We start from the raw sequence: 10870 nt of genomic DNA, 5'->3' as shown, positions 1-10870 counted from the left end.
AAAAGCGCCGCTTCTGGTTTGAAGTGATTACTACATCTCTTATATTTTTTTCTATATTTTATGTTCAGAATCAGAAAAGGGTTTATTGCCAGATGTTGAGCAGATTTACAACGTTAGGAAATTGCTGCGGTACTCAATGCGAAACATACTATAAGACAAACACTTAAATAAAAAACAAAAAAGAAATAAAAATAAGAAAAGTGCTAAGCCCCCATTAAGTAAAGGTTACATAACATCCCTTTAGCTTCTTTGGCCTGCATTTGTTTTCTTTTTCTCTTTCTAACCCCTTTTAAGCTTGTATCCGTATTAATCTAGAAGTTCCTTTTCATTTATTTTCTACATGAGCTGTATCTAAACATATCATACCACAGTTCTAAAATGTAATTGCGAAAAAATATTTATTTACTTTTATTTACTTTACCCATATTTATATATTTATTATAATAATAATAAGAGTTACAGGCGAGGAAAGAGTGTAAATGTCAAGAAAAATGAAGTAGAAAAATAACTTTGGAAACGAAAATAGAAAAGAGTACCTTGATACAATAAAATAAACAGCAGAGTTTTGGTAAAAGCACAAAAAATTCCCAAAAAGTAAACTATGGTGTTGACGAGCATTGTCCAATGACTATACAAATGATTATGATAAAGTTTGAACCTACAACAAACGTGTTTTTGATGCAAAGGCATAAGTGGAAATACTGAAACTTTGGGGTTAGTTTGGCTAAAGATTTTCTTCAGCTTAGTAAAAACCCATGTCTAAGATTTGACCTAAGACAAGTGTCCCAAAAAAGGGTTAACAAGCACACTGTGGGTGATCTATCAGTATGTGCTTCACAGGGTTTATCAACAGGCAGATAACATAGTGTCGCTGTGGGTTGTATCCGGGTTTTTAAAAAAACAGAAAAGAATTAGGAAAAATACCAAATATAAAAATTCCTATTCAGAGAGTACCAAGGAGTATAAACCTGCCAAGGAACTTTGGAAATGAAATAAAATCTTTTTGAAAAAAAAATGTCTGCAGTATTTACCGGGACAAAGAAAGTGTTATCTAAGCGCAGATAAAATGGGTAAAACACATGTTATGTCACCGGAGTCCCTTACATGCACAATGACAGCGCACACTTGACAACCTTGGCTTGCGCCATGGTCTCGTGATCATCAGTTGGGCGACCTGATTGGTCACTGCTGAGAAAGTGACAGTTTCTTTGGTTACTGCCCCGACGGTCAAACAACACACGGTGGCATTGGTTCGTTTCACATGTCTGCTGATACCGGTTTAGGGTATCTAATGCTTTCGTAACATATAATTGCTCAGCACTGAAATTGTGTTTCTTTTAACTTTTTTTTCCTGCGGTGTTATCAGGGGCTTTTCGAGCCTAATCAAACAGCACACATAGCTATAGCCATCTTTACGTCCATAGCTAAGGTTTAAGAGAAGCTAAGGTTAGCTAGTCGCTCAGTCGCACTGACGTTACAATGGGATTGGAAAATAAAGAAAATCTCACTAACGCGAATAGTGAAGCTGCTAACTCCAGTGTTGAGAAAAATTGCGAAACAGTAGACGATGGCGTAAAATGTTACACGTTAGAAGACGTAAGAGTACATAATATGAGCAACGACACATGGCTTATCATCCACGATAAAGTATATGACATTTCAAGTTTCCTTGAAGAGGTAAGAAAGACTTTCTGTTGACTAGTAGCTCATGCTTTGTCATTAAAGTAGTCGTTATTAATTCTTCTTCGTGAACCCCTTGGTTTTGCCATTTGTCTGGGCTTCCTGGAAGTGCAGGATGAGCGTGATCCTTATCGTTACGTGTTGACGTGTAAGCTTTGCAAATTGTCTTCGGCTAATTTGCTGCTAACGACCCAATCCTAAACTCAAAACCGCCAGTATAAATAATCTACAATTACGACTGGCCTACTTTAAAGAACCTTCTTATTGTTTTATCATTTCTTCTGCAAGGGTGTCCAAATGTTGTAGGATAGATTAGCTAAGTTTGGTTAACAAGTAGTAGCTAGCCCTGTCCGATGATAGTTCTTCAGACGATTTGGGCTGAATGTTTATAGCTTTATAAACACAGCTGATAAAAATGTGATTTATAAATCAGGTTGTGATAAAATCCTTTATCTGGCTAAAATGTGTAAAAACTCTGGAAGTTAAAAGTTGCATGTTGTGTAAAAAAACAAACAAACAAACAAAAAAAAACCTTATTGCTTAAGTAACAAAATTAGCTCCTAGAGTGGTACGTCTTTGAACAGTACTGTGCAAACGTCTATAGCCACCCCTCAATCTTTGTATTTTGATAGTAAAATGGGGAGTAGGTGCAGGTTTGTAAATTACGGAAAATAGAGTTTAAATAGTTGTATCAATCTTGAAAACTCACTCTAATATGTTCTTGTAATTTCTGTAAGTAATGTTGAGTTGAGGTCTGGGAATGCCAGCTAATGGCTGAGAATGTCCCGGGGTGCGTCTTTTCCAACCATGTATGCATTCCAACACTGGAAGACTATAATATTAGTGCATTTCACTGTTTTGTCTGTGATTTCAGCTGTAATACTGTCATTATTCATAACTTAAACAAGTATACTAAAACAGTTGTGCATGTCAGGTGCTTCAGAGTAACCAGGTCAACCACTTTTGATTTTAGCATCCAGGAGGTGAGGAGGTTTTACTGGAGCAGGCGGGTGCAGATGCCACAGAGAGCTTCGAGGATGTGGGTCACTCCTCGGATGCCAGGGAGATGCTCCAGCAGTATTACATTGGGGAGCTTCACGAGGTAAGGAGGAAAGACTGCCTGTCTGCCTGTAGTGTTTCTTTCACACGTCTAAACCAATCTTTCAATTACTGAAGTTAAATGTCTTTATTATTATGTCTTTGTTATTATTGTTGCCTAAACCCTTCCAAATCAAACAGAGTAACTAAATAATGTCACAAGATTGAGTCATTTGCACCTAAGTTGTTTGGAGTCACCTCCAGATGGTGTCGTGTATAAGATGACGTAAAAGTGGGTGGAAACTGATTTGTTACCAAGTCTATCACATGAGCAGTAGCTCTCTATTTAAGTTCCTATATCACATTCAGTCTAATGTTCACATTTTCTGTTTCCTGTGAGGCAGTAATTTGGTTTTGAGCAATTCGAGCATAAAGAAATACTGAAACTAGAGAGATCACAGCATAAATATAAAAAGCATCAGAAAAATACAATAAAAATATTATCCAATTAAACATGAGTAACAATATTTTATGTTATGCTTGTTGGAAATTTAGTGTAGCTTATCAGCCACTCTATTATACACCCAACAGTTTCACAATATTTATAATATACTTTAAAACATGGTTAAATTTACTAATTTACCATAATTATACCATTAGATGATAGATTTTCTGTTCATACTGTTGTTTATCCATTGTGCTTCCACTGAGTGCTAATGAATCTCCAGCAGTTTCAGTTGGACAAATCCAGTGCTTTCACATATAAAGTCTCTTTAGACTTCAAATGTGAAAGCTATTTGTAAAATCAATCTTTATGGGTCTTTTACAAAACAGTTTGTGTGAGCTGCTCATTTTAACGCCACAAGAAAATGGCTGTAGAAAAAAAAGACTGGTCTGCCTTGCAAAAATGAAAATAGGAAGATGTCCAGTTCATGTGATTAATTGTTTAATTTGGACTGCTGCAAATTAATCCAGCTTATCTCCAGATGAACATTCCAGTGCAACAGGAAGTTGCAGAGTTTGAAGAAAGTTTCCTGCTGTCTTCCTGTTCAGATGACTTTTGCTTAGGTTCCCACATAATTAAAATCACTGAGCTGGTTTCTTTGTCTTTTAATAGAAACTGGCAGCACACCACACAAACCGTATTCAAATTATCACTTTTAATTGGTGGATTCCACTTGCAACAAATCAATGAATGTTTGAGGGATAATTAGCCTTCTGGTTCTTTCACCAGTCCCACTTGATGGTTACATAAATTTCAGTATTTATTTATTTAATTCTACTCAGCATCACAAAACGATCATATGATTTCTTTTGTTTTCCTTCATAGGATGACAGAAAAAAGGACACTGCAAAGGTAAATTGGCTGTTCCATGCACCATGAAACGATACTGTATTTGGACTTTTCCACATTGTTCCACAACTTGTGTTTCTCCTTTTTTCAATTTTGTGCTGTAGAAAGCAGAAGTCGCAAAGTCTGAGGGGAGCAGGTTAGTCATTCTGATGAATGTGTCTCAGGCTCTCTTTGTACTGTTTCAGAGGGGCGAGTGCAATGACACCTTATATCTGTATAAATGAAAATGTTTTCAAATTAACGTTTGTGTAATTTTTTTTTTTTCAGCAGCTCCTGGGCCATTTGGTTGTTACCTGCTGTTGCTGTTGTTGTTATTGGTATCGTGTATCGCTACTTCATTTTTGAGCAGAGGTCCTCTTGAGTGGCGACGTCATGTTTTCATCCCTGTCTTTTCATCTCGGAGGCCTTGAAATGTTTGACCAAAACCTCCTCACCCTGGACACGCGCGGTAGTGTCAACGTCCTCAGCAGCAAGAAGAGTGGAGAGAGTAGTTTGATTAAGTGTTTTTGTCCTTGTCCGTCTACTTGGTGCACCAAATAGATAGTTGGGCAGAGACTTTATGAAATTGTCAGCCTTTGCTTTCTTCACTGTGCCAGTTGTCATAAATGTCACGTGTTGTCTTTACCCTAAACTTTCATATGCATGTTCTGCAGTTTGAATCTTCATTACGCCAGCTATAGGTAGGCTGAAGGAGAGGTTATGCAGGGCGATGATGAAGCGAGCCTCCAGCCTGTTTCTTTTTTCTTCTTCTTTTTTTATTGGATAATAACTTGCATAACCTCCAGTGCATTTTCTTGGGTTTAATAAAGTCAGAATAGCCAGTTAGCTCTCAATAAAAGGGTTTATTTTATTCACTCCTTTATGCACAGTTCAGCTGTTAGGCAATGCTTGATTGCTTTTATCACTCGGTTGCAAACTCATAATCTTTCCACTTTTATGAATGCATTTTCAAGTCTGTGTTGGATCCTTTTTGAAAATCGCAGTTAATTATATTGCATCATTGATTTGTTTTTGGAGTTGTCCCTTTCTGCCAATGTTCTCTTTTCAGGAATTTATACACGTTCAAATGATCTAATCATTTAAATGTAGAGAGAAATACAATGCAACTTATTACCCAGGTATAATAGATGACAGGGAATGACAGAATACCCTTGAAAGAAAGTTCATTTCTATTTCAAGTTGTTAATGTTCCCTCTGCTATGCCGTTTGTTATTTAACCAGTGCTTTTTCACAGCTGTTGTTCATTGTAACGCATCTGAACTTTAAGTTTTGGGTGAATGGCACAAGCAGCTGATTCAGCAGAGTTTAAAATCTGGTCTGTGTTTCTTGTGTAGCAGCTTTGGCTATAATCAGTGGGTTTGGCATTTGACCTATAGATGGGTATCTTTCAGTCTACATTTAGTTGTCTTTCCCTGTTTAATGATTATTTGTGGCCTATATTTGTTATTGATTTGATTTATTAAACCTTTGTCTAGGTTGCTAATTTGGTCTTGTTAAATATGTTTTGGTAAGCTTTCAAATTCTTTATTTAAATTTATTTCATGGTAATTAAAAAGTTTTTTCCAAATAGAGACAAATTGATGTCAGCTGTCATTTCAAAGGTTCTGAATGAACTTGCTGCTATTTTTACATGCGAGTACAAAACTGCAGATGTCAAAAATAAGTTTGTTGATTATAAAAGATAAGATGAATACATATCATTGTTATACATTTTACCTGCCATTTCCTTTCTTTGAAACTATCAATAAAATGGGCCTTGACGTGCAATTCGCCAGTCACTACTTCCTGAAAATAATTAAATGTAAATCAGGGTTTATGTATATAGGTTTTCTGTTTCCTTTTTTTTTTTCTTTTAATTTGTGTGATTTGTGACTTTCCCTCCTGCCTGCCGTCTCTATATTCAACATCCTTTGTCCAGTGTATCCACCCGCTCTTCTTTGCACGTGCCCAAACCATCTCGACTATAACTGTCTCCCTACCACTCTGATGTACTCATCTTGTCCATCCTGGTCACTCCCAGTGAACATCTTGACATCTTCAGCTCAGCCTCCTGTCATTTTGTCAGTGCCACCATCTCCAAACTATGCATCGTAGCAGGTCACGCCTCTTTAGGTAGTCAAACTCGTCGACCTTCACTACCACTACTTCTTGCTTCACTGCATGTATTCTGTCTCGTTTCAACCGTCTTTCATTCCTCATCTCTCGAGTGCACACTGCCACCTTTCCAGGCTCTCTTCCACCTGCTCCCTACTCTTTGTAAAGATTAGTGTTGTTTATGAACATCAAAGGCCACAGAGACTCCTGCCTGACCTCAACTGTCAGTCTGCAAACAAGAAGGGGCTGAGAACAGATCCCTGATGCACTCACACTCTCATCTTACTCCTACTGCAAAAATCACCATGCTTAAAGCACATATATATATAGAACTGACTTAACTAAATCTAAAATAAAAACTAAAACTAGTTGGGAAATAACATTTAAACTATATATATACATGCACACACACACATCCTTAGTTTTAGTTTTTGCTACTTTGGTAAATAAGAAATTTTATTTAACTGCCCTTATGTAACCTTGGATGTCTACAAGACGTAGTCAATTGCTTTCAAAAAGTTCTGTTTTTATTGTAGTACTTGCACTGATTTTCCTAAATTCTGCTAGAAAAATTTTCCCTCCATATAATATTTATTAATGAAGACTGAAATGAAGAATGAAACAAAACAAAAACGAAACATTTTCAAAAACTAGAGCAAACACACTCTGGAAAGTGGTTGAAACTAAGCTGAATTAAAAGCAAAAAGTCTAAACGAAATTTTAAAAAAGGCCAAATAGAGAAAAATGAAAGAAAGAACCCCAAAACAAGCTAAAACATGTTATCATCACAGTAAAGGCTCTAAAACGTCACAACTTTTAGGTTCTGATTTAATATACAAAATACTAGAAAATTAATTCCTTTGCTGATTGCTATTTCCTCGACATATGTTTCAGTGTCACATTAGGGCCACTGGTAAATCCTGCTCGATAATAAATTAGCTTTTGCTCTTGATACATTGGAGTGTGGTGAAAGAAAAGCCATTTCAGTCAATGGGCACTGTGTGGATGAGGCATGCTTTCTGATGAAGGGTTTGAAGCAATTTGATTCTTGGAAAGTTCCACTCTTCACATGGCCAAATGGGTTCTTTCAAGCCAAAAGCTGGACCTCAGTTATTGTTGAGTGCTAGGAGGATGCTCGGAACATGGAAACAGCCCAAAAACAAGAAGTCAGGCAACATGCAGTACAGACACATACTTCTGTTTCAACTGGCACCTTAAATGGTAGCCTCTGAAAAGGCCTTATCATTAAATAAGGCAGCTTTACTGAATGCAGCTTTGTATGCTATGTGTTTACCACAGTTATATTAGCAAATCGTTCCTCATACCTCCGACTAGTGCTGTTTAAATAATGATAATTGGTAAACATTTACAATTATAACTGCTATTAAACAACAGCAGCAGCTCTTTCATAGGTTCAAATTAAGACCAAACATCACAACTACCTTGGAAAGATGCCATTAAAACCCTTATAATCTAACACTGTAGCCCAGTGTGATAAGCAACAGATTTATAACATGAAGTCATTTAATTTTTTTATATAGAGGTGAGAGAAAATGTTATAGTATCTCTTAGAAATGTAATCATGGCCCCATTGTGATTTAATTTAAAATTCCAGGCGGGTACTTTTATTTGATTTTCTCATAGGCAGTTTATAGTGTAACTACTTTTTGCCGGAAGCGTGAAAGGTGGAAAAGAGCAGGAAGGGTGATTGAAATGAAAGATGTTTTTTCTCTGTCTACAATCTCCACAAGAGCCATCACAGTTTAGAGTACACGCCACATGAAGCATAAATCCGTGCCTGTTGATTTATCCTTTTAAATCAGGTTTTCATTAAAGAATCACATTCCTTAAGTAAATAAATGTATGGCTTGTTTCAAGAAACCAAAATGCTGTTGTAGTTTATTTAAAAAGGACTCCAATGCTACGTGAATAGTGCATGTAACACTGGTATTGGGCTTCATGAAACTTAAAATTAGTAGGACAGAAACGTTAAATCCTGAAACAGAAAAGAAATCCAACGGTATAAAATTATACCAATTGCTTTTGTGCAATATTATAGACATATTGATCCCTCTCTATATAAATATAGATACATTTTTTTGCCATGTTATACTTAGTAGAAACACAAGATGGCAGTACCATGTCAAGATGATAATATGCCAAGTCTTGGATTAAGCATTTGCCAGAAACAGTGAAACTATACACCATTCAGCTCCAACTTTACAACCAGTTACATTAAAAATGAAGACCAGCGATTATTCTGTGCCTGTGAAATGTTCTGCCAGGAAATATGTGGACATTTCTTTGACATGTATCACACACCTAAAAATGATGTGTGTGGTACTGGTCCAGACCAGCAAACCCATCATGCCAACCATACTCTCTTACAGCAGCAGCCTCCATCCAGATGTGGTGCCCATTGCACCTGTCCCAAGGGGGATCCAAGGTGTTAACCTAGCTTCTAAACCTCACCATCTTCCATTTGAGCATACATGGGATGAAGTGGAGCAAACCCAGTCCATGTCGGCATCCTCCAGCAACTTATAATACCCGATAGATCAGCTGTCAATGTCTCAATACCAGATGAGGGTATCCCCAGAGGTCACAAGTCTATTTCTCCGCTACTCAGAGCCATTTTGACAGCACACTAGAGACCTACATAATATTAAACATGCAGTTTAATATTGTGGGTACAGCATTACAAAGTATATATTAAAATCATTAATCTCTCTAGTTCTCTCATTTTCATAAACACAGTTCTGTAGCATACATCTCCAAATGTTTATGGGCAAAGAAACACAATAACAGGGTGTGATAGAGGGTGTTTGAACATGTAATACCCTTAAAGCCTTTAAAATGTTAATAGTTTAAAGTAAAATGTAAAAATATTCTGCTTACAAAACTGCAGTGAGGCTAATGCAGATGAACAACAGATTAAAAAATTTTTATAATAGGGAGCTTTTGACAGTATTGTCTCAAGCACTGTACTTCCAAAGCCATAGAAGCAATGCATTGGACTTTATTGGGATCCGTGTTCTGTCTAGCTAGATATTAGATATTTTATCACCTTTTCAGCAAAGACCAGTGAAGCCACTTCTTGTTGTGGCAGGAATTATGACCAGAGAGAATGATAAGCTCTTATAAGATGACATATGGTGTCTGTATGAATATACTGCGTGTGAATCCCTAAGACAATCACCATTCCCCAAACCAAATCACCTGTCATTTCTGGCAGCAGTAAGGCTTAAGAAGAACTGAGGCTTCTAATGCACAACACTTCAGTGTCTTAAGAGACCAGCTTGGCAAACACCTCAGATGCTACGAAAATCACTTCTGGGTAATGCGGGAATACACCTGATCTCTGACAGGGTTTGAGTTAGCTGAAAGGGTCACATATTCATAGAAAACGTTTTTAGTGTGACTTAACAAAGAAGGACATTAAAATCCTGTTCTTGTGCACAGAGAGATGAGTGACAAAAACATGCAGAGAACCAATGTCAGAAAGAATTTAAAAATTTTAAAACTTGTCTAGGTTCATCAAAAACATTCAACTCTAGCTGAAGAAGAACTTCATTCTTTTGTAAAGGACACCTGCTGATGAAATCACTAAATTCACCCAGGCCTGAGTTTATGTATTATGCAGCAATATGAGATGGTAGTGAGACTCCATCATGTATGTTTTAGATTTAGTGGTGCTGTAAAAAAAGACACCGAGCAGGATTCGGTGAAGTTGAAGACGTTAAGATCTTCCTTAGGAGAGACCAAAATCGACAACATTAAAAATGTGTATATCAGAAGGACAGCTCAGGTGGAGCCGTATGGACACAAAGTCTTAGATGCTGAGATGGTTTCACATGACATGAGATTCATCAGGTCATGTTGGGTTTTTTTCTAACATCATTCTTTGCAAAACTACTTATGGGACCACTTGCAGCTGCCTCACAGTTTGCTCCCTTCATTATGCATGTATCGAGCTGTTGTTTCATTTTTGTGCCCTTTGTCATGAGCAATACTGGGCATAATATCAGTCGAACTTGTATCCATCTATTATGCATAAGCCAAAGGATCATTTTCTGCTTATTTTATTTATTTATTTTTTTTAAAAGCTCCGGATCTACAGCTCAACCTGTTATCTAACATGACACTGGTAGGTAGCAATTAACATAATCCATCTCATATTATTCAAAAATTTGCCCAGAAGTATAAAACAGTGAAAATATTACCAAAATAGAATGGCGTATCATTTTTTTGTGCATAGACTAACTTGCCGAGTTCTTCTCTGGGTGAAAAGAACGTTTATCTAATGACCACAAACAAGAATTTTCATTTTGAGCTTGTTAATCATCCAGGTTTGCCATACTGCTTCAATATTACCACTTCAAAGAATTCCCACTGAAATAATAGACTAGGCTATACTTAATCATCATTAATTTGTTTTAACCCTCCAAAATAAAATTTTAAAAAAATGCATAATTTATATCAAACAAACCAAACTTGTATCTTCATTAGTTAGTCCTCTTACTGAGGAAAGCTAGGTATCCATGCATCCATCCTCTTCCACTGATCCTTTTTTGGAGGGGGGGGGGGGGGGGGCTGGAGCCTATCCCGGCTGTCACAGGGCAGAGAGAGTGAGACAGCTAGCGAGTGCAAAATGCTACTCTACTTCAATGAGTTGAAACAAAAACATTAACAGGTAAAACATTG

General features: G+C 36.9%; 1 protein-coding gene across 2 annotated transcripts; it reads left to right on the top strand.

The window, feature by feature from the left end:
• The first annotated feature begins 1191 nt into the window (after positions 1 to 1191).
• Positions 1192 to 5839, top strand: cyb5b (cytochrome b5 type B). Of its 2 annotated transcripts, none has more exons than XM_026168342.1 (5): positions 1192 to 1677; positions 2654 to 2782; positions 4049 to 4075; positions 4177 to 4208; positions 4343 to 5839. In XM_026168342.1, exons 1-5 carry the CDS (start codon positions 1480 to 1482, stop codon positions 4431 to 4433), a joined length of 477 nt encoding a protein of 158 aa, XP_026024127.1. In that variant the 5' UTR covers positions 1192 to 1479; the 3' UTR covers positions 4434 to 5839. The 2 variants fall into 2 exon arrangements, with proteins under 2 accessions (XP_026024127.1, XP_026024117.1); XM_026168332.1 differs by having other exon boundaries at positions 1193 to 1677; positions 4340 to 5839.
• The last annotated feature ends 5031 nt before the right edge of the window (positions 5840 to 10870 follow it).

Source organism: Astatotilapia calliptera, chromosome 1 (genome assembly GCF_900246225.1).
Source record: "Astatotilapia calliptera chromosome 1, fAstCal1.2, whole genome shotgun sequence".
NCBI classification, from domain to species: domain Eukaryota; kingdom Metazoa; phylum Chordata; class Actinopteri; order Cichliformes; family Cichlidae; genus Astatotilapia; species Astatotilapia calliptera.
The sequence above is the reverse complement of the archived record's forward strand: the minus strand, read 5'-3'. Positions and strand labels throughout refer to the sequence as shown.

Coding starts and splice junctions, on each gene's coding strand:
- cyb5b (XM_026168332.1), top strand. CDS start 1,480: ATGGGATTGGAAAATAAAGAAAATCTCACTAACGCGAATAGTGAAGCT. Junction 2,783..4,048: donor ACATTGGGGAGCTTCACGAG/GTAAGGAGGAAA, acceptor TTTCCTTCATAG/GATGACAGAAAAAAGGACAC. Junction 4,209..4,339: donor GCAAAGTCTGAGGGGAGCAG/GTTAGTCATTCT, acceptor TTTTTTTTTCAG/CAGCTCCTGGGCCATTTGGT.